Below are 24,719 nucleotides of genomic sequence, written 5' to 3' on the forward strand. Positions count from 1 at the left end.
CTTGTAAATGTATGTCAGTGCTTCTGATAAACAGGCAGAAGAAGGCCTTGCTGACCCTGAGCGCTCACCACTGCTGGTGTCTGACCACTTACGTGCGCAATTGTGGTTCACTATTACAAGGAGGGACCTAAACCGCCCTCCCTCCCTCCCTCCCTCTTTCCCTCTCCTCAATGGCTTCCAAAGTGCAGTTCATCCTCTAATAATGAAAAGTGAAAATTGCAGCACGTCAAGCGAAAACGACATCCGGTGGGTAATTGAATCATCACCGTTGAGCAGGTTTGAGATGAATCCCCCGTAAGGAGAAGATCAAACGGTTTGCTGGAATGTCAAGGGGAATAAAGCACATGGGCCAGAATCCCATTAAGAGCCGCAGCACATTCATACACACTGTACACTCTGCGAGGTCACAAACAAACACCCAACGGTATTAAACATGCATGTTAATTCTCATCATAAGCCGTTTTCATTACGGCTCCGAGCGGCCACTATGAAATGCTATTTGTGTGCCCGTGGAACATATTGGATTAGGACAAATTAAAAATGAGACGCTGATGGCCACAGACATGCTTTTAATGGGAACGCAAACATGCAAACAATGACAATGACTCTCTGACTCATCGTTCTTTGCCCTAAAATTACACTTGCGCGTTTGAATTGCAGTTCAAATAAAAACATGCAGTTCTCCCAAATGCAATGGCAGTTTCTCCATTACATAAATAAAAATACAAAAAAAATCATTCCAAATCTGCTTTGTCATGCATTGATTTTTATTTATTTTCAAAATGTCCAAGGTAATACAAAGAGTGACATGTAAGCAATATTACACCGAATTTTCAAACAACACAGGACAATTTTTGACAAATGACTTTCACATCATACAAATTCATTCTTTGAATAAAAAGAAACAGAACGGTTCTTTAATTAAACACAGAGTGAAAACAATACAATACTTTTTTTCATTCTGTAAACAAATATATGGACAGATTTTGTGTGATTTGTGCGCTTTCACTCCACATTGCACACGTTGTCCAGGCTGTTCTCGTGGGCCTCGGGCAGCTGGTTGCGTTCGAGTAGCCGGTAACGGAAAGACACTCGGTTGACGTAGTTACCGCTGGACACCAGCCTCACCACCGAGTTATCACAACCGATCTTCATCTGGGCTGAGGAATCACACGGACAACCACAGTTGGAACTCACAGAGCAATTCATTCAAGGCCTCGCTATACGAATACAGTGTGGTCCTACACACACAAAAAATATAATAATAATCAAATTTAAAATCACAACATACACATTCTGCTAAATGAGATTCTATTTGAAGGAGTACCTAAAGTTGTGCCGGTTTAAGTCTTTCCAAACAATCCAGACAAGTAGCTATTCATCACTTTCCAGGGAAATTTAGGCCTGGCAGGTGTTGAGATTAATGAGTTTGAGAGTCGGTTGTGGCCATTTTTGGACAGCTTGTGCGATAGGCCAAGCTAACAAGCGCATTCATTTGCATTCGAAAAACAGGAGAAACACAAACACATTCAAAAACCTGACAAGCAGAAAGTGCAAAAACATTGAACCATAAATCTGTGTGACACTGTAAAATAAAGTATAATGTCAAAGCAACTTTGCTTCCAAAAATTATGAACAGTTGTATGAAAATTTGGGCTTGTCAGATTGTTTTTTTTTTTCCCAGCGTGTTTGTGTTTCTCCTATTTTTCTAATGCTAATGAGTGCGCTTGGTTAGTTTGGCCTATGAAGTTTCCAGGACACTTCTGGAACTTTTCTGACACGCCTCATACAATAAAAGCAACAAGAAATGCATGTTGTAGACCAGCACTAGTTTGCCACACCATCAAATATACAACAAACTGAAGTCCAGTTGATCTACCCAATGGGGGAGCCATTCAACCTGTTGCCTAAAAGTGCCATAAATTGAAAAAGGACAGAGCCACAATTGTTGAAAAGAAAATATTTTCTACAGAGAGTACAACTATTAGCTAGCTAAGTAAAATGTTGCCAACAAGGTGCCAAATGTTGATTTTGGTTGTGCCAAATGTTGGATTTGGTTGTGCCATCTTGTGGTAGTCACAGCGGAGGAGATGATGGACTTACCGAGTCCACTGAGAGGAAAACACAGATCAGCAACAGGGAACATGCGTGACGTGTCCACCCCGTTTCCACCCAGCAACTCCACGTAGTCAGCGGAACCCCAACATCCAGATGACAGCCTCGCCTTTGCAAAAAACAAACAGCAAATGAAGCCTGCCAATTTGCCGCACAAGCACGTCAACATCGCTACTTGTATATTTTTATGATGGATTTGGATTACAAAAATAGTGGTAGCTATTGGTGAACTTGCAAGGGCAAATATGAGATATGAGCGCTGTATGGTGGCACTACCGACACTTTAATCTGAGGCTAACTGTCAAACTAAACATCAAACAAAGAGAACTAAACATTGTGTTTTTATAGCAACCAAACTGCAATGTCTTATTAATGGCCCCCCCCTCCTAGCTTAAAGCTAACATATCATCGCTGTCGCGTTAAAAACACTTTGAGTATGTCAATTTTTTTCCATTTTTGTACTTTTACGTGAATGGGATTTCTGACATCCCGTTAATGTGAAAATTTTATAAACATACAAAATATTGGACATAGGCCTATGTGTTTTTCACAGGACAGTGACGATATAATGGAAACCCACCTTGGCATCAATTGATAGTTGTAGTTTTACAACCCTTAAAGGAACAGATATTTGAACACATATAACAGATGTACACGAATAAAAACAAAACAATGCTCACAGGCATATTATTTTTCCTCTGACTAATATTGTAGCAACCTGAGTAGTAGTGGAAGGAGTCTATTGTTCTTTGTTTGCGTCTGCATGACTGTGTTAAACAATACTGCCTCCCGGTGGCCAAGGTGGGAACACCAGAAGAACCAGCACACCCAATTAGATTGCAGCATTGAATTATGATGCACACACTATTTAATGTTTTACAATCTATTTCATTATGTGTTGACATTATGTCTTAAAAGTACACTAATTAATCACATATAAAAAAAAAAAAAACGCCTGCGTGGCCAACAAAAATACTGTACAGCTCAAGAAAAAGAAACACACTTTTTTTTGTGTTTATTTTTGTATTTTTCATTTTCTGCAAATCCATTCTCTAAATGACAACATTGGCACTGAGGGCATATGTCGTCTGTAGTTTATATAAAAAGCAAACATTTTCATGCTACTCAAATATCAACAGATAAATTATACTTGTGCACCGGTCCCTTAATTGTTTCCAAATGCAGTATAGTGTATACTGTACGCACAATACATGCAGCACGGTGCATATACATGAGTGTCTGACCTTGGGCCTGAGCTCGTTGCTTTTGGCCTGCTCCAGGCTGAGCTGTGTCAGTTGGATCTCCACCGGGTAGATGATGGAGAAGCTGCAGTTCCTGTGCTGATGTGGCAGCACCATGGTGAAGCTGCCCTCTGGGCTCTGAGACATGATGTTACATGCTACAGCACGCACAAATGCACACACACACACACACACACACACACGCACATACAGAATATGTCACAAATTGAACATAATCAGCATTATTGTATACTGCGAACAATAACTCCCTATTGGAATGCCGAAGATGCCTGGTGAGATACATTCCAGTCATCTACAATCAAGGAACTGCCATACAGTCAACTTAAGTGCAAATGGACAGCAAACACTTCACTAGAAGGCACTAGAAGCGTGTGATTTTCTCCAGCCGGTCAACAAAGAAAGTTCATCATAGTATCAATTTGGGGGAGAAGGAATATTTATGCCAATGATTCCCAAGCCATGTGCTGCCATGAGAATAGATTATGACAAATGATTCAGTTTTACTTAATTGATCCCAAATTGTTTATTTTTGACAAATACTGTAGTGTAACATTGTTCAACCAACAATGCCAGAGAGTGACATCTAGTGAAAGAACAATGAAATGCTTTTCGACTAGATGACGAACCTGTGGATCACCCCGTTGGATCACCCCATACAACAAGGTATGTTAAGGTACAATCACACTGAGTTGGAAAATTTGCAAGTAAGTCGAGATAACCATTATAATTTTTTTGGAGTAAAGTGCTTTGGGCACCACATGTGTAGATAAAGCGCTACATACAGCAAGTGCACTCCAATTACAATTCATCACTATTATTATTATTATTATTTTATTATAATTTTAAATATTTCTGATTGATGGACATTTTCTCTTGTAAAATGTGTGTCTTGGCTCAATAAAGATTAGGGAACACTATTAAGATCATAATTCATTATTATTAATATATAATGAGAAAATTTAAAATTGTATTGTACAATAATGTAAAATAAAATAAAAAATAAATGATAAAAATCTAACAACGAAGTACAATCATTTTCGTTGAGTGAAAATTTGAATCAAATGTGTTTGGGAAAAAAAAGGCAGGCCGTTTTGTGTCGATAATCCAGTGGTAAATTAGATTTACTTTTAATTTGTTCCGTGACAAAGATGGCAACATAATCTACTCACATATCAAACCAAAATTTCGGATTGAAATGAACATTAATCCGGTCAGCCCCCCGCCCCAAAAAACAACCACAATTTTTAGTTATGTGTTGTTAAATTAGGAAAACAGCACCGGATTACATAAAGAAATATAGAGATTGTAAAAATAACAATGGTTATATAAAACGTAATTACTCTAAAATATATTTGTTGTACGTACTGTAGTATTTGTGTGCCTTTAAGGGGTGTGGCCTAGTGATTGTATTCAGGAGCTGGAGTCGCTTAGTCCACGCGTGAGTGTCCGGGCGTGAGTTGTGACCAACAGCAGCTCCTTGTGAGTGTTTTCATTTTGCTACGTTTGACTGTTCGTTCGTTCGTACGTTGTGGCACTTCTACCGCTGTAGCCAACAATCAGATGGAGTTAAAGGGACAGCACGTAGCTGTCGCTGCCTTTCAAACCAGGCATTCTTTCCCCACCTGAGCGGCATTTGCTGGTCTTTTCTCGCTTCCCTGCCACATTTTGATGCACACAATGTTGACAGCATGTTTGTCCAGGCGCCGGCAACAGGTGCGGGCCTCCTCTTCTCACTCTCGGCAATGACGCACTACTGAGCGTGAAACCACGGCTCTGAGCCCTCGCCTAACCCTCGAAACAGCCACTCATTTGGACGCTGTTTCAAATGAGGTATTCCGCAGTCATTTTCCTCCATGTGCACTCACGGAAAGGGTTGCGCAGCTTCCTCACGGCGAGGGCGAAGCCGCTGTTGGGGTTGTGGATGCGGAAGAAGACCATGGCGACGTTCTGTGACGAGCGCCAGGCGAGGCCCGGCGGTGCGGAGGAGCAGATGTCTGCGTAGCGCTGGTGAAGAGGCAGTGGGTGGTCCTGGTTACTGGGGAACTTCTGCCCCTTCAGGACCCAGCCGTCAAATATCTAGAAAGACATGCATGTTCTATCAATTGTTTCTATTGCAGTGGTTCTCAAACTTTTTACACCCATGCATCACCTCAAAAAATACATGGCTCTCCAAGTGCCACCTGATTGAACTACATTAAAAAACAGTAGTGTAGTAGGCCTACGTTTTTATCGAAAATGGGCGTATTGAAAAAGTATGTTTAATGTTATAGTAAGCTACTGTAACATTATGCACTATTCCAGCATTAACACTCCACTTAATAAATTCAATCAAAATGTATTAAAATGTACAGTGGACTCCTGCTATATAGGGGAGGTTATTAAAAAAAAACACGCTGATGGACAATCAATTGCATTTTCCATGAAAAAAAAAGGGAAAATGTTGGGCGGAAATAAAAACGAAAATACATACATTTTTAAAATTTTAAAATATTGAACGAAAATCTACAAATATGAGAACCTGGGGGGGAAGACCTGCGAGTATGCTGGCGTCATGAAAATTGTACCTAAATTAAGGTTTAAAATCAAACAGATTTTCTTAAAGATTAAAAGCAAATGGATTCTATTTTAAAAACCCTGTAAAGTGAAAATAAATATGTTTTGTAAAGCTAACACCACAGAGAAGAATGTTGTCAACAGCCCTGCTGAATTTTAACAATTAATAAAATATCTGCTGTGTGCCCCGCTCAACTGACAACTGTCAATCAAATAGCACTGCTAGTCCTGGACAACGTCAGGCTACTTCATCTAGCATTTTTACAAATAACGACCTGGTTAGGATGCAAAAATATATGTGCTTTTAGCCTCTGGTGGCTTGAATATATCCCACCGGGTTGCCGCGGGGCTTTGCCACGCCACAACAATGAGGCGCTCTAAAGCAACCACGCCATCACAAATCTCCTGTCCGCGCTCGCTGGAGCCAATCCCAGCCGACTTTGGGTGAGATCTTGTACTTTACACAAACTTGGCTTGGAACGCGATATTAGGAACACGTCTCATTATGACCGAGTTCAGTTTTACACTCTCGCCCAGAGGGCCTAAGCGTGGGCGAGTGGGGTCAACCTTGATGAAGTCGCCGGCGTCGCAGTCAATGTTGACGTGAGACAGCTCCAGGCCGATGACCTCGCTAGGCTCGCCGATGATGAAAGCGGCGCAGGCCAGCTGCTGCGGCGACGACGCCTCGAAGGTGAACTGGCCCTCGGTGGCCAACATGTCCAAACATTCTAACAAAGTTGACATCGGGGGGGGGGGGGGGGGGATTAATTAGGCTGCTGTGTTGAAATTGCAGCAAATTTTGAGAATTTGATTCTCAACCAAAATATTAGGAACAGCTCTATGTATGATGCACCCGACCCAGCAGTTGGAATACAAATAATTCCATTACTGTATTTAAGTAGATTTTCAGGTATCGGTATCTACTCAAGTATGTAATTTTCTGGTGACTTTTACTTCCTCCGTTTGAAAACAGATATCTGTATTTTCTTTTCATTCCTTATTCCTCATTCCTCATTATGAAAAATAGGCTTGTTACTTTTTCAACGTCCGCAGATGACAACATGCACCGTGCAGCATGAACAACAATGACACAAGAGATTCAGAGAAGCCAGATATTCCCCATTCACCACGTTATTTAAAGCAGTCAAATCCACCCCTTTTTAGCCATCTCAGGGGGCGGCCATTTTGTCACTTCTATCGACTGAAAATGACATCACAGTGGCTCAGGTAACGACCAATCGTGACTCTGTGATTGGTCACAAAAGTAGAAGGTCTGTGACGCCACACGCCCGGCTCCCAAAATAAGAAATACAACTGAAAATGACATCACAGTGGCTCAGGGCTCAGGTAACGACCAATCATGACTCTGTGATTGGTCGTTACCTGGGCCCTGAGCAACTGCGATGTCATTTTCAGTTGACTGAAGTGACAAAATGGCCGCCCCCGGAGATGACTAAAAATGAGTGGATTAACTCTTGTTCCACAAACGCAATATTTGTCTGTTTCAACAAGTGGGCTTGCATAGAACATATTCTTGAAAAAAAGAGGTTTGGGTTGACTTCCACTTTAAGGGAATTTGTTGATGTTGTCAGGTCAAAGAATGATTTGTGGCCAATGTGTTCCGTCTTGTTCCAGCCTTAAAAACCAAAAGCTTCCATTGTTAAACTAATTTTCCATTTAATCAGGTAAACATATAAAAATGTAAATGCTTACTTATCATTTTCTAATTCAGCTTTTTTTTCTCTTTTTCTCGTCATTTCATAACGATAGCAAAGCTATGGGAACATGTCGTAACGACATAAAAACCTGAGCCAATGCTAGCTAGCTTTTTTCTTCTCAGTACAAGGACTATGAAAGTTATTCAAGTTATCAGAACGCATACTGTATAGGCCTACCGGTACATTACAGGGCTCAAGTACATTTTATGGTCGATTCTTTTCTATTTTTACTGAAGTAAAGGAGTTGAATTTTTGCACAAGTATTAGTACTTTTACTCAAATACAGCGTGAGTACTTTGACTAACTCTGACCCACACCACAATAATAAACATACCGTATTTCCTTAAATAGAGGCCAAAACACAGTGTGAATTTATTCAATTGTATTTGGGGAAGGTATCTCGTAGTGGGGCGGCATCAAGGAGGAAGGCTCTTATTGGGCCGAACACATTTGAAAACTAATGGACAGCGAATACACACAGACAGATCAGCTGATTTGACAGTGGGAGATTTAGTCAGTACATATTGGTTCGGTCAGAAAAATGAAGTTAAGCAGTGAAAGCGGTCAAGGCACTTACTGAGAGGTCGTCTGAAAATCAAGTCTTCTGATTCTCTCTTTTGCTCCAAACTGAGAAGAGAATACAATCCGCCGGAAGTGTCATCCTCCTGAAAGAACACGTTTGAGAATCAGGCAGCACGCAAGAAAACGGATGCTTTCGGGGTTTTTTTTTTTTTTTTTTTTGCGACGTGGAGCTCACCTCGATGTAGCGGCTGAGCACCATGCGAGATGAGAGAGAAAGGAGGAGCATGAGAAGTTCTGTGCGGGCAGACGGAGACATGCCGGTGGTGTGCGTGCGTATCTCTTTGCCACTAAATCTTGGAGAGGAAAAGAACAGCTGGGGATGCTCGGTGGCAGCTTTTATATAGCAGCCGCACAGGCTCAATGAAGCATCCAGCAGGGCTTGAATCATGTGTGAAGGTCACTGACTCAACCATATGCATATATATATATATATATATATATATATATATATATATATATATATATATATATATATATATATATATATATATATATATATATATATATATATATATATATATATATATATATATATATATGTGTGTGTGTATATATAGGCACCTAATTTAGTTAAGGCATCTAATTTACATACACTCCGAAAATGACCTACTCAGAGTGAAATCTGGGTCTGTTTAGTTGAACATAAAAGCTATAATTTTGTTGTATTATGTACAACATCTGAATTGTATCTTCTGCCATCTAGTGGAAGAATAATAATTGTTCTGCCGGGCATAGATCCATTACTATTTGTATAAAATAAATAAATGTCAGACCTATTAAATGAAATTGGATCATATCCTGCAGCACACCTGTGGCTGGAAATTACTGGTATGCTGTGCTAAAAACGCAGCCTGGAGGAAAGCGAACGAGGAGTGAAGTTCGCCAGGAACTTTACAATAAGCAGCAGATGGTGAAGAGTTCTTGAAAAAAGAGCATGCTTGCTTCATGTTGATTATTGCCATTTCCAATTGAAGTTTAAAGTTGTCTATTTAACCAAACCACGTAACTCACGAAGGTCTGCTGTGTTAATGCAGACACACAATGCAAAAAAAAACACAAGACAAGTGAATAAAACTGGCAAGTGCTTTGAATTAAGAGTGTGGTCCCATACACCAATGTATTAAGAATTTTGAGACACAATCGCAAATTTCAACAACTAAAGCAGAATGGTGAAGTAGTGGTAATTACGCCTGGGTCACGGCCAACAGGTTCTGGGTTTGAATTTTGGCTAGTTGTCATGTTGTCCCATGCACCGCATCTTCTCACATTCAAAAACATGCATTTTAAGTTCATGGAAGGCTCTAAATTGACCATAATTGTGAATCGGGGTTATAATAGTCTTGGATTTTTCATTATACTTTTACATTTACATTTTTAAATTGAGTTCGTTTGAATTGGTTTTCAGAGCGCATTTGTTTGTTTTTGTTATTTTTTATTTTGAAGTTGAAATGCTTCACTTTAGTTTAGTTTTCATTGGTTTTGAGCTTCCTTGCACGGCCGAACATCAATACACCAAAATTAAATGCATTTTAAGAAACCCTGAAAGCTATTGTATGCAATTAATTACCAAAGACAAAAAATGAAGAACATATCCATTCTAATTGGAATTAGTTTTAGTTAGCTCTGTAAACAAAACATCGTTTCAGTTGGTTTTGTTTCCCGTCTTTAATGGTTCTTTGTACTGCCGTTAACTGTGCAATACAATACAATTTTATTTATATAGCGCATTTCATAACAGCTAGAGCTGTAACAAAGCACTTTACAAACAATACAATGGTCGTTTGTCTCCATGTACTCCACTACCGGTTGGCGACCAGTCCGGGGTGTACCCCACCTCTCGCCCAGTTAGCTGCATGAGAGGCTCCGGCTCACCTGACCAGGTGAAGCTATTTGGGCTTGTTGGGACAAGCCGTCCCATTTCTTCATTTCTTTGAGTGTCCTTTACCACTGCCAACTAATTGGTTTTATGTTGAGAAACAATGCAGAACTGAGACAGAAGCTGTGCAGTAATCCAATTCTTGAAATTCACTTAGATGCGGCTAATTGTAAGCGTCCACGCAGCCATTGTGAAAGGTCAAACTTGACAACAAGCTGAGTGTTCGGGACAGCGACTTCACACTGGCTCCCATTCATCTAAAACGCATACAAATACTTTGTGTGGCCTACCACTACCCTCTAATGAGTGGTGACATTTACTTTGAACTGATGAAGGTCCGTGACGCCAAACGCTCCCAAAATAAGAAATACAACAAAGAGCAAGAATGGCTTCTAGACATGGAGCATTGTCCCCTCGGTGTGCAATGACCTATTCGAGGGGTATTACCTTCAATTCAAAGCCATGGGGGCGAGGGGGGCAACTCAAATTAATTGGTGTTCTTTTAAAAGCCTTTGTGCGTAGACGATGTCGCTGCCTATCTGTTAAGTGAAGGGGAGTATAAAGTAACATGCTAAATGCAGTTTATTGCACAGGTATACTGCATTAACATTTGTCATCAGTTGCCATCCGTCTACCAATTTTCTCAGTATCGAAGACTCTTGTACAGCGCATGGAATAAGAGTCTACAGAGTCCTGTGTTTCAAATCAGACGGCAAATGGCTCAACTTTACCCATCAACAACAATGTCATATTTATACTGCTAATCTAAACACAAATAAAGGCTTTATTTTGATTTTATGAATCCGTTTTTACTTAATAATCGCTTGAGGTTGGGGCGGTGGCCTAGCAAATTCTATTGGCCAGCCACCCATGGGGCACATACAGACAAATGACCATTTATTCTCATATTCACACTTATTTGCGGAGTATGCGATGAACCTAACTCATGTTTTGTTTTGTTTTTTAAACAGGGGAGGAATCCAGAGTGCATGGAACATATATGCTAACCACTTCTCCGCCGTATTGCCTGTCCAATGTGTATTTGATGCAAACGCTATGACACGTGATGATCTATGATGCATACTTATTGAAAATTTAACATACATTTTGAGATAGGTAATTGTGTATGAAAGGCCTCCATGTGTTTCTCAACTTTGTTTTGCCAAGACACAAATTTGGGAAAAATCTCATAGCACACCACGAAACAAAAATTCTAAATGAAAACATTGTTTTACTTCAATATATAGTGGAAGTGCACCTATTTGCAGCAAGGGGTAAAAAATGTCCTGTAAATTTCCATAGTAAGTAAAGATGGGAAAATTTGGGGAATATTATAAATTGGAAACTTTCTACGGTAATTGATGGAATTCTCACGGCATGTCACCCGTAGCACTCGGAATGCTACAAATTACTTAAAAGATCCATCAGTGATATACTGTACATAAACGTCAGTCAAAGTCTACTGGACCAAAATAAATTTTTGACTGTAATTTAGCTTCCCTGGATTTACAGATGTAACAAAACACACACAATTACCATGATTCAGCGAAATGCAGACAAATCAAATACAAATATGATTTCAAAATACATTTTAAAAATCCCAGTCCAAGTGATAGCATCTGCTGCCCTCTGGTGGCAAATAGGAAGAAGTTGCCTTTGAATAAAAATTCATCTATTTTTCACTTAAAGTAAATATACTCAATATTTTATATATATATATATATATATATATATATATATATATATATATATATGTGTATATATATATATATACACACACACAGTATATTAACTCTACAAATCATTATCTATCGATGATGCAGCTAGATCATGATGAAAAAAGCTAGTTTGTCTCCTACAACAAATAATTGCTTACGGTGGTCAGACTCGACGATGTCACGTGCGACGTTAAATCGCAATGATTGTTGACTTGGCAGTCCACACAGAAGCGCCCGTCTGCGCTTGTGTATCCCAGCTTGCACCCTGCCTGAACACACCTACTCCCTGGCAGAAAGAGAACATTTAGTAGGCCTTTTCTTGATTGGTGCATGTTGACTCACTTGCTCAAACACACGCTAAGGGTGCACACACTGGGCAACTTGACCCATTCATCTCCTGCGGGGGTCCTAATGAGCCGACCCTCCCTGTTTGGACTGACTGGACAGAGAGAGATGAGTGCAAAGCCTTGCATGGATTTTCTTCCTCATCCTCCCCTCCCAAACGTGGTTAGTTCAAAGTGTGTTAATCAAGAGCGATGGATAACACCGTCTTCTTTTAATTACCTCCCAGCGCACAACTTCAGGGGAGGCCTCCTGGTGCCAGTCTTTTTATTTGTTTTTTTTGTTTTTTTTGCTGTGATGTCAAGTAGTTAAGTAGTTAGAGTTGAGGATGGTGAAAACACCACATTCAGGTTACACAAATCAGTAGAGTTTTATCTTTTCGTTTCTACAGTAGAAAGGTGGACTAGTAGAAGTTTGTATCACAGCACAACAGTTAGTGCACATCCTTGCAGGTTTGCGTAATGTTGTGGTGTACCAGGTGTACCTTTGACTTTCTATAAACATATCCTTCCATCATTGTGACTCCTCTCAGCCCTAACTCATCTTATCTGAGCTAATAAACATTGATTAGATTGCGTAATCAATGCACTCAATGACAATGATTCAGTGCTCTGCATAAATCTTATTGACTGCAATCAGCTGCAAAGAGCAGCACCTCGTTTGTCCATGACTAAATATCCAAATATATTGAAAAAAAAAAAAAATATATATATATATATATATATATAATTTATTATTATTATTATTTTTTTTTTTAATATTTATATTTTTTTCTCTATAGCTTAATGACTGTTTACACTGTACATTCTCTCAACACTATGAATGAACACGTGTGGAGTTATGTACTTAACAAAACAAAAGATGAAATAACTGAAAACATGTTTTGAACCCAATCGAGATGTTTTGGGGTGAGCTGGACCGCAGAGTGAAGGCAAAGGTGCCAACAAGTGCTAAACACCTCCGGGAAGTCCTTCAAGACTGTTGGCAAACCATTTCAGGTGACTACCTCTTGAAGTTGAATGAATTGAGAGAATGGCAAGGCCCTACAATCCTTTTTGCAATTAACCATAACCACAAGATGTCGACATTGAGCCACAGCTGACATGAATGACGACACAGGTCTTGAAAATGCATCATAAAAACGGCACATTGTTTTTCGACTAGGGCTGACCTGTGTGAATGTGTCATATTGTGATGATGACAACAATAATAGTAGTAGTAGTAGTAGTAATAATAATAATATTAATAATAATAACTTAGATGTAAGCTATTTTTTCAAGTATTGATTTCTTACAGAGAGGTCTTTGAGATAATTTTGTCATTTTTTGAAAGAGAGTAAAAGACAAAAATTTACGAGGAAAAAAGTTGCATGTTTTTTAATGGCTTGTTAAAATATGACTTTATTCCCTCGTTATGCTTTGTGTTTACTTTCACACTGACAACTTTATCTAAGAGAAACACTACTTTATTACCATAAAATTACATCTTTTCATCCCAACAAAATCTGTGTTTGGAATACTGATTATAAAAATTGGACTTTATTTTTTACCATTACAATATGTTTTCCTGAAGAAAAAAAATGGAATCTGCAATTTTAGGTTACTTTTTTCTTTTATAGTTGACGTTTTCATTCCTATGGCATTTTGGGAGTACATTCGTTTAACTGACAGTAGGATTATGAGGGTAAAAACTTCTCCCCTGTAATGGGTCCCTGGAAGTAAAAAGTTTGAGAATCCCATTTTCCAAGTAAGAAGCCTTTTGAAAGTATCCTTTTACAGGGTTCATGCCAATTATTATCTTAAATGCGTTCTTATCCAGTGCAGTACCTTTGTTAAGTATAGTACAGTTGCATTTAACTTTTAAGTACAATAATAGCAAAAGCGGATGACATCATCCTTTGGAACGGTTTGTTACTAACATTTATTATTCTTATTGTTATTATTATTTAATTTTACATTTTTCAATGGGTTTTAATTAAATCATCATTCTTTTAGGTCCGTTTTTTTTTTAATTCCTTTGTTTAAGCAGATTGTTACTATTCAAACTGCGCATAATGTTACAGTGGCTTAAAAAAATTAAAAATACCTCTAGGAATAAAAGCTATCTTGTAATTGACGAACACTTAGGCCTACTACGATATTGTATTTCAACGTTGGTCATTATGGCGGCACTTTTTTAGCTGGTGCTTCGCGTAAAAAAGTTCAACAGCATATCACCTACACTCGAGGGAAGTTTTAGGGGAACACCACAACACATCCGCACGCAGTTTGGAAAGTAGCATCTAATGACAACAACAATGTGACATATCACCTTTCAGCAAAAGTACAGTATGGAGAGCATGTAAGTTTAGTGCTGGCCTGCGTGGCCATGCATGGCTGGGTCACATAATGAATGTTGATGAAGTAGAAAAGCCGCTTTAATCAGGACGGATCACTGTGCAGAGGTGGAGAATGTCAGCGAGAGCAGGCACAGCTGCTTGCTGAGAAATTCAATATTGACTGTCGGGATAAATGTCCTGCATATTCTCTCATGTGTCCCAGGGGCCGCGGTATTATGCCTCTCACGTTAGCGGGCCCTAATTGGATTAAAAATGACTTGTTATTGGGAGAAAAATGGCCGAGAATATGCCGTCATAATTATTGCCTCAGCTTCTCCGAGTGCTCGGCGAAATGTCAAAATCAGGTGTTTGCCCGCAAACGCCTGATTTGATGGATTGTGTTTCATTTGGGAATCAATGAAAGGCTGTGCAGTAAGAAATGTCACATCAAAGTCTTGTTTTCTATTTGTTTGGTGGCTCAGGCTTTGATATACCAGCAGTGTTTTTTAAAGTAGACGCATGGGCTCGCCCGATGGATACGCAAGCCAAACGACTGCTTGGGACCCCCTGACCACAACAAGCCCCCCAAAATGGTGAGTTTATTTAAAAAACAAACAAAAACAAAAAAAAACCCCACAAACACATCAAAGTAAAGTTGCAGAGCTGACCCACGCCTCCACTGGGCCCGAAACACAATTTGAACTGGAGACACTCTATTATAATTATTGATCATTCACTGATGAATTTCCCCTTGAAAAAAAAAAAAAAAAAAAAAAAATATATATATATATATATATATATATATATATATATATATATATATATATATGTATATATATGTATATGTGTGTGTATATATACATACAATATACTTCAACATCAATACGTAATTCTCTTTTGTTTTATGTTTTAGTTTTACAGTAAACGGCAACTGGGAGTGGCATTAAACAGCTTTTGGACTATTTGTTCACTATCTGCTAAAGGGTTGCTTAATGTGAAGTGAGTTAAATTGAGTAAACTGTCAGCACGCAGCGCTTGTATCTCAATTACTGCTTACAAGTCAAAGCAAAAGGGAAAAAAAAAATGTCTGAACAACCGTTCATATCTGTAGCGTATAATGTACAAAATAAATTCAACCATGTCGAACAAGTACTTAAATAATACCCGAATTAGGGTGACGAAATTAGTTTGCAAAAGGGAATTTGAATAGTTTGCTATTAAAGCTACAAAAAAATGTGCAAAAGCAATTGCTGAGGGAAAAAAATCCAAAGTTAAGTTTTTTAATGGTACTTTATTCTTCTTCAATAGCCCCCCACCCCCCTAAAAAATAAAATAAAATAAAAATAAATGCTAATCATAAAGATCAAAACAGCCACTACACCTGGCTCTGTTGGTTGACGGTTATTTGCTCTCGGGTGTTCCCTAGTGGTCATGCGACCCTAAGCAGCTGCTTAGTTTGTTTATGCGTTGGGCTCTGCAAAAAGGGGCTTTGAAATCCCCCCAACCATCTTTCTGGAATGAAAGAAATCTCCGGATTTGGACTTTTGAAGGTAAGATTGAAAAAAAATAGTTGAGAACCTTTCCTTCTTCCTTTCTATTTCGTGTCCAATAAGGTTGCCGATATGCTTCGGTGAAATTTGGGGTTCAGTGTTGCCATCGGACATTGAATTATCTGTTAACTACGTCATCGTGTTGTGTTCGTTGTGCATGCTTGGTTGGTCCCTGTTAGAGGTGAACTAGCGGTGGGATGAGATTTGGGTTTGCGGGTTCCGGTGGATAAAATGCTGCGCTAGGTCCCCGGAAAGGCTTGGGCGGGCACCGCTGCACATGCATGCCCAACATGCAAAGTAGACGTGACACAGACATAAAAAAAAAAAAAAAAAAATCCATCAGATGTCCACCGGGCTTTGCTTTGTGCACACCCGCCAGGCGCCAGCCATTAACACAAAATAAATGCTCTACGCCGTACAAGTGACAGCGCCTCATTCATACTGACACGGGCTAAATTACACATAAAACCACTGATAACATCATCATTAAATATTGATTCTAAGGAAGGCGGAGACCAAAACGCACGTACACACACACACACACACACGAGCGTTGGAAAGCCCTGGATGCAGATTCAGCAGACGGTGGGAGTTGCGAGAGGTGATGAGAGGTGAAGAGGAAGTGGAGAGAGTGAAGAGGTGGGGAGAAAGGTAGAGGCTTGGAGGAGGGGGCTGGGAGTGGGGAGTGGGGGGTAGGGGGAGAGGGGGGGGGGGGTGGCGTTGAGATTTAAGTCTGAGGCTCTGAGCAGATGTGAGCATTGATGATGATGGATGTGGCTTGTTGAGATGCAGACTTGTTAGCACGAGAGGCCCTCGCAGCCTCCTCACGGTCCCCCATGTGCCGCCGTTGTCTGCTTTTATTTATTTATTTATTTTATTTTATTTTTTTTTTTTGGGTTACTAGAAAACAGTTTCATGTAACAATTCTACATTGAATTAGACTACATGCAAATGAGGGAGAAGCGACAACAAAGAGGGGTTTGTCTCCATAAAGATAGGACTGATCAAATCGGTGTGATAGCGTGCTTTGTTTTTCGATTTGTATCCCGGCCGCAGTGAATTTCTCTTGTGGATGAACGACGTACTCGCGCCACGATCCATCGAGATAAACGGAAATCACATCCACCTATTACAGCCCGCCGTAAAACAGCAATAGCGGATGTCGTAACTTGATTTTCAAACAATGGCACTGCATAGCGTTGCAAACAAACAAACGGCAAGAACGTCAATTCAACAGCACGTAAATAACTCAACAATTTGGGCATCGTGAGTTCATGTATTCCTTGTGCTGCTCCTTTCAATATCGACGGAACTTCAACTGGGAGTGGAAATCAACAGCTTCACCCATACTCCTCTCTCTCTCTCTCTCTCTCTCTCTCTCTCTCTCTCTATGTATCAAGTGCAGGGGTGTCAAAGTCATTTTTGTCGCAGGCCACATCGTATATGGTTTCCTTTGGAGGGCCCTTGTGACTGAATCCAAATAATTTGGGTATTTTAGCAAGAAGCATGAAGTCGATGCACAGAATTTGGTTTGATAATGTGGTGAGCCGGATCTGGCCCCCGGGCCTTGAGTTTGACACCGGTGATCTAGCGGAAGCGCATTAAATTGCTCTGCCTGTCACTATCCGTCGCTGGCATAGATCTATGAGCAAAGATACGATCATTGTCATAAATAACAGAGATTTTTTTTTTTTTTAACCAATGAAGTGAAATCGTATAATATCCTACAGCACATCTGATGATATCTCATAGCAGCACAGTGATAGGGAACCACTTTCCGAAAACATGAAGCAGTAGTGTTCTCGCTATAGTAACATAACAATTATGACCCCCCCCCCCCCAAAATCCATCATAATAGTCACAATTTATACCGCATTGTAGCCTTGAGCTTTGTTTTACAATAGAGGGTTTAACTATAATGTGTTTTTTTTCCCTTTAAATGGGACATATTGTTGAAAATTGATTTGTTAATTGCTGCTATACAAATACTGCAGTTTGGTCTCTGGGGTACCTGCCCACACATCAAGTGTGAAATTAAACACCTAAGTAAATCTATCAGCCTAGTTCTGAAAATTAGTTGGTGAGCGAGACGCACTTTTGCCCCACTACCAGTGGAGCTCATTAACATAAAACCCCCCACTCCCCCACCCGTTTACCGAGTTTCTCCACCCATAATTTGACCGAGTTTCTCCACCCATAATTTGACGGTTTATCTGGGAGACGATCCAGTCCGGAAACCAGTTTGTGGTGTGCTTCTCTTAAAGGTGCGTTTTAATATCAACTCAAAGATTCTTTTCTCCATTGGGCGGAAAATTGTCCTGCATCAAAGCCTGCGTCACCCAGTTACAGCACACATAAGTGCATCCCTGCACATACACAGGCAGCAGGTGGTGTGTAAGTGTATTTGCGTGCGTGTGTGTGTGGGGGGGGGGCATGCTGAGTGGTAACCTGCTCTCCACTCTAACCATATAAAAGGTGCAGGACAGAAACATGCGGGTAATTGATTGCTAATTAGTCCTTTTGTTGTTGTGATGCATTGTCCTGACACAGCTTTGCCCCAGGCTGTCTATTCACTCTCGCTCAACCTCTCTGCCGTCACACTCACAAAAATAAGCACAGCAAATTCCTAATGAGACACGGCGAGGAGACCCCATGCGGCAGGCGATTAGGATTCAGCACGCTTTACGCAGACAGTATTTCAAACTCACAGTTAGAGGGCCACGGCATTAGGCACACCTAGACGATCACATTTAGAAGACAAGTCAAATATTTGCACCTTTTGATCTTGGGGTGGGCAAACTTTTGAGCTCAAGGGCCCCATTTGAGTTTTAAAACAGACAGATGTGTCAGGTCATTCATAGATGAGGTTTAAAATAAAAATAAAAAAATATATATATATATATATATATTAGGGCTGTCAAAGTTAAAGTTAAAGCGTTAACTATGGAGATTAATTACAATTTCATAACGTATTAAACAAAATTAACTCAGTTATGGCTCATTGGAGAAATTCAAAATAATTTCAAAGCCAAATTCAAATACCATATTAGTTGTACGTCTTTAGTGTATTGTTCAACAGTTGTATATTACTGGAAAATAATCGTATTCAAAGATCAAAGAAAGCTATTCGACAGTCTTTGAATCAAAATGTACTTTTAATTTGTTTCTAAATGAATTCCAAGATATTACCCAAGTAAATATTGGTTCCGAGCTTTGTGAAAAAATTGTAGTTGAAAAATATGATTAATGGCAATTAATTATGGAAAAATGTTGCGATTAATTCGTTTAAAATGTTTAATCGTTTGACAACACTAATATATATGTAAAATTGTTGAAATCATTTTTAAATGTATTTACAAAATAGTTTATTTTACAAATATATTTTCTGTTGTTATTTGCAATGAATTAATGAACAAATTATTGAAGGGAATAAATAAATAAAAGGCAAATACAAAATACCAAACACGTTTTAAACAGTAGCACCTACAGAATAGGAGCCTTTTGAGCCACCGTACTGCAGAATGGGACACAAGTCAGCCAAGTTGCCATATATGTCAAATATGAAGACATTTCATATTTGCTCGCCGAGTATTGCGTCATCTTGTCCATTCACATCCACAAATAGTGCCACTTTGAGAAATAAACCGAGCTTGAGTCCCATGGTCATGCCGCCGCTCATACGAACCTTTTAAGAGTAGTGATGATTGGAAGAGCTGAAGGTAGAAAGATTGAGCCTACAATCCAAATCATTTTATTTTTGTTTATTGACCCGGTGGAAGACGAAATGCCAAAAACCCACGATTAGCGATTAGTCGACGGCAAGCATTTAACATCAACGCGGAGTAGTCACCACAAATAGACAACTAGTCGACTAATCGGTTAAACATCTAATCTGGCTCAGTGTGATTTTTTTTCCCCCCTCTTTCCCGAACTCAAGGGAGTCATCAAGACAAATTTTCAAGACGTGGATGACAGCAAGATGCTTGTGACTGAGCCGCAGGGGATCTTGAAAGAATGGAGTGCATGAAGGTTGGCAACGAAGACTGGAAAAGAGAACATATACTACAGGGGAATTACGTTGAATTTGAGGAATATCTTTTTTGATACCAGTATTAGAACCTCTCTGACACACCTCGTACAGTGCTTGTACTGAGGAAAAAAAAACATCTCACTGCAGGAAAGCATGCTAGCATTGGCTCGACTCCTATATTATCAAAACGTGTTTACATGGCAAACTGAGTAACCAAAAAATGCTAAACCAGCAAATGGTAACAACTGAAAGAAACGCACCTTAATTGTAGAAGGCAACACAATCATCATGAAAACGTCTTTTAGCCAGCAACATCAAACAATTGTTTTGAATAAAGCCAAGGATGGGAAATATCTCTTTTTTTTTTTTATCCAAATCTGTTGCCGCCATCATGAATGCTCCCTGGCTTCTCAATGTCGCTGCTTTTTCTTTTCTTTTTTTTTGCCTGCTTTATCAGACCCCAAGATCTTAACTGCGTTTGAAAGCTGTTTAGTATACTGCACACTGTATACCGGCCATCATGAACGTTTGTCATATTTGACCACTGTGCTGCAGCTGCGATCGAGTGTGCTCCACAACCAGGTGCTCCACGGGCAGGCATGTCATGATAGAAGCGCACAACAATGGTTGAACAAATGTAATAAAGAGAGAAACACCGCCTGCGCCCCCCCCCCCCCACCCAACCCCCCACACCCCCGACTGGCTGAAGCGGTGTCATACGAGCGTGATGTTATGCTAAATCTGCCCGCGGTGTGCTCTTCACGGGCACGGCCCACCACATCCAGCGGAGCCGTGCAGATGACCTGCGTGGGTCCTGCCTGCCTGGGCTGCACACGAACAGATTGCGGAATCGCATTAACCAAACACCGCAATTAGTCTCACTCGTTCGCGGGTTAATGAGTTTGTGGAAATGCGCGACCCATTCCTCATTAGGTGATTTCTCATGCACTGATAAGAGAGAGAGGGAGAGACTGAAAGAACGACAGACAGACAGATACAGATAGAGAACGATGACGATATATATATAGAGAGAGAGACAGAGGTACTGATATTCTGTTTATATATATATACATATATTTAGAGAGAGAGAGAGAGAGAGAAAGAGAGAGAGAGAGAGATAGATAGATAGAGAGAGAGAGAGATATAGATAGATAGATAGATAGAGAGAGAGAGAGAGAGAGAGAGAGACGGAGAGATGGACAGACATGCTTTGCTAACTGTATAGCTAGCTAGGTAGCTAGATACTGTAGATACAGATAGAGAACGATGAAGACATATATATATATATATATATATATATATATATATATATATATATATATATATATATATATATATATATATATATATAACAGAGGTACTGATATACTGTATCTGATATACTGAGAGCAAGAGAGAGAGAGAGAGAGAGAGAAAGAAAGACGGTAAGATAGTAAGATAGATAGATAGAGATAGAGATAGATATAGAGAGATAGAGAGATAGATAGAGAGATAGGTAGAGATAGATAAAGATAGATAGATAGATAGATAGATAGATAGATAGATAGATAGATAGATAGATAGATAGATAGATAGATAGATAGATAGATAGATAGATAGATAGATAGAGATAGATATAGAGGGATAAATAGATAGAGGGATAAATAGATAGATAGATGGATAGATGGATAGATGGATAGATAGATAGATAGATAGATAGATAGATAGATAGATAGATAGATAGATAGATAGATAGATAGATAGATAGCGAGTCAGTGTCTGTTTCAGCCATGTCAAAGAGTGGGCACATGAATCTAAAGGGAATGAGAGGAGCCCATCGCATTGGTCTCGAAGCTGGTTGGCTATGTTCACACGCACAACAGTGGACACTGCCCGTTTTGAACCGCACACATTTGCAAAAATCCCAAAAGAAAGAAAACTCTACCCTCCATGCACACAGTATATTGGCTGGCAACCAATTCGGGGCGTCCCCCACACCTACTGCCCTTGTGAGGATAAGTGGTATATGGATAATTGGATGGATATCCATCCATCTATCCATTACCCATCCACATTACAGAACGAAACTGATGTTCTGTGGCCTCAGAGTGATATTTGCAGCAAACAAGTTGACGCTAATAGAAAAAGGTGCAAAGCAAACTCTTTTGGCTCAACTGCAATAAACTTTTCTTAATTAGGAGGAATCCTTAATTGAACTGCAATGTTTTGATACCAAAAAAGAAAAATCCAATTATAAGCATGCAGGCGGTGCTGCTGGTCGGAAGTCAGAGCTCATCAATTAACACCCTGTGGCCAGGATCGGGGCCAATATTGTATTGAGGTGGGGTCCGTGTTTCATCTCAAAAAGATATTTTCCCCTCACATCCAAGTGAGTTTATTTTTACACAATATCTGGAGAAGATATTTGGACGTTAAAAGAAATTCACACATATTTGCTTGCTGTGGAGCTGAGTTTTGACTATGACATTATTGTTATTTTACAGTATGAGTAAATATTTATGATTACGAGTGTTATACTGCTTCCTATAGAATAAACTCTATGGCTATAGATTGTATTGATAATAACAAACGCCATGGTTGTACAGCTTTATACTGAATATGAATTACGTCATTTGTTTGAATTTACATGTAAAGGGAGCAACACACTACACGTGTCTATCCAATGCAAGCGCGGCACTAAAAAATAAAAAAAAATGGAACAGTAGTAAAAAAATCTTCATTGCACCATTAAAGTGTGGTTCTTTAGATAGAACCTGCACTGGATAAAGGTTGGTTCTATACAGAACAGGCACTAAATAGTACCCAAATGTTGTTTCCTTATGCATTTCTGAAAATGATAATAAAAAAGAAAATCTACCTTGACAAAGACAAAAAAGCTCAGTTTTGATGGACACGGTAATATAGGTATTCATTGAACGTGATTATTATTGTGGTTGGAGCTTGACAGTGCTAATGGGACAAATTGTTAGCTCTCGGTACACGGCAATGTAAACTAGACCAATAGACAAATGCTGTGTGACATAAAAACGCTCCTAAGTTGTGTGCTGGATCTCATAACGTTGTGCACGTGTTCCTAATAAAGTGATCTCATGCACTGACATGTTTACAAAAGCCGATTCTCATAAATTGAGGTCAGCAAGCAATGACCACCAACAGCAATCACGCCGTAAAAGTCAATATTAGATTATAGCGATGAGCTCCAATGAAATCAAATTTAATAGAGACATTTGGACATTCTTTAAAAGTACTTTTATTTGTTGCTTTTTTTTTTTAATTGGTACAAACCTGTCAATGTGATGCATTTCGATGTAAGATCAAACATTTAATAAGAAATGTGTCAAGTAATATAGCACATACAATAAGTTAAAACATGTCACACAAGAATGTTTTTTTTTTTATCTACACAAAAACACCCTAAAACAGAGTTTAGGTCTAGACTGAAAGATCACTGTATAGTATAAGTGTGTGCGTGTGCAGTGTCCCCTCGTGTAAAATCCCCACGCATGCACAATGCATGCCTGCAGCTCCAGCGGTTACGCACCCCCCCAAAACAAAACAAACAAAACAAAAAACAAACAAAACAACAAAAGAAAAACAATGTATATTTGATAAATTACTTTTTGACATAACACAAGTTCACTTGAACACAACATTACAAGTGCTGCAAGAGGCACTCGGGGGAGACCACAATTGCTTGGTCCTCCGTATAATCATTACAGTGGGATTCAGCGTCCATTTTTTTTTCTTCTTCTTCTTCTTTTTAAGTTCATGAACCCGCGCTTGGCTGCGTAGGTGTGGTTCCTTGCGTCACGGCGTCTAAATCGGGGCGAGGGTGTGGAGACTCGGCGTGGGGGTGATGACGGTGAAGGGTCGGGGGCGGGTGGCTGCGTATTTTGGCTTTTGTACAAGTCACTAAGTGAAGCTCATGGACACTGTGTGCTCGAGCGCCTTGCGCCGGAGGGACGCGATGCTGGTCCCTCTCCACATGTCACTGTCCGGGGAGCTACACAGCTGCGGGGAGCCCGATACGTTCGTGGGGCCGGAGAGCGACGCCGACATTCCCGGGAAAGGCGACTGGTAGAGGTGCGACTGCAGGCCGGAGCCGTTGGACGAGAGGCCGTTGGACAGCCCCATGGAGTTGGGCGGCGGCCCGTGGCCCAGGCTGCACTGCGACAGCGACTGCGCCATGCCCGGCGGCTGGCGGCCCAGCGCCGGCGGCAGCTGCAGCTGCGACACGCCGGGCATGCCCGTGGCCCAGCGCGAGTCGTTGGCGTGGAACGAGCACAGGCTGTTCTCCATGGCGGCCGCCGAGAACTGCGGCAGGCCCGGCGTGGGCAGCAGCGTGCCCGGAGCGCGGAACACGTTGGTGGTCTTCTTCCGTTTCTTCCACTTGGCGCGCCGGTTCTGGAACCACACCTGCGGGCCCAACGGAAAGCGAGCCGTCACACGGGGACGCGCCACGCCAAACCCACTGCTGGCTCATTTCAACTGCAGACACGAATTCTGCTTAGCGTTTGGGTCCACTATTATTTAGGTTTTGACGACTTTGGATTTTACGACATTATGGATTTTGGATGAATACATGCAGCTCTGTAACTAAAATAAATTAAATTCAATAATCCACTGCAAAGGTGTTCAAAGTTGTATTTTTCATCG

The 24,719-nt window shown here is 40.2% G+C and overlaps 2 protein-coding genes across 4 annotated transcripts in view; both read right to left on the minus strand.

Annotated features, from left to right (window-relative positions):
- Positions 1–552: 552 nt before the first annotated feature.
- Positions 553–8,602, minus strand: LOC147147140 (corticotropin-releasing hormone-binding protein-like). The gene is made up of 7 exons (XM_086030685.1): positions 8,406–8,602; positions 8,226–8,313; positions 6,498–6,658; positions 5,243–5,453; positions 3,360–3,514; positions 2,104–2,224; positions 553–1,160 (listed from the first exon to the last, which is right to left on the minus strand). The coding sequence occupies exons 1-7, from the start codon at positions 8,484–8,486 to the stop codon at positions 1,006–1,008; spliced, it is 972 nt and encodes a 323-aa protein (XP_085886811.1). The 5' UTR covers positions 8,487–8,602; the 3' UTR covers positions 553–1,005.
- A 14,730-nt stretch (positions 8,603–23,332) lies between these two features.
- LOC147147141 (homeobox protein orthopedia B-like) overlaps positions 23,333–24,719 on the minus strand; it is a 71,340-nt gene continuing 69,953 nt past the window's right edge. For all 3 annotated transcript variants that reach the window (XM_086030379.1, XM_086030377.1, XM_086030378.1), the window contains one exon: positions 23,333–24,479. In XM_086030379.1, coding sequence (XP_085886505.1) covers positions 23,976–24,479 — 504 coding nt within the window. In that variant the 3' untranslated portion in view covers positions 23,333–23,975. The remainder of the gene's footprint in view (positions 24,480–24,719) is intronic.

Source organism: Filicampus tigris, chromosome 5 (genome assembly GCF_054856515.1).
Source record: "Filicampus tigris isolate MCC_2025a chromosome 5, RoL_Ftig_1.0, whole genome shotgun sequence".
NCBI lineage: Eukaryota > Metazoa > Chordata > Actinopteri > Syngnathiformes > Syngnathidae > Filicampus > Filicampus tigris.

Excerpts from the sequence above, each read along its gene's own strand:
- LOC147147140 (XM_086030685.1), bottom strand. The coding sequence starts at position 8,486 with ATGTCTCCGTCTGCCCGCACAGAACTTCTCATGCTCCTCCTTTCTCTC. Across the intron at positions 5,454-6,497 it reads ACGCCGGCGACTTCATCAAG|ATATTTGACGGCTGGGTCCT; the intron begins GTTGACCCCACT and ends ATGTCTTTCTAG. Across the intron at positions 3,515-5,242 it reads GAAGCTGCGCAACCCTTTCC|CATGTAACATCATGTCTCAG; the intron begins GTGAGTGCACAT and ends TGCGTGCTGTAG.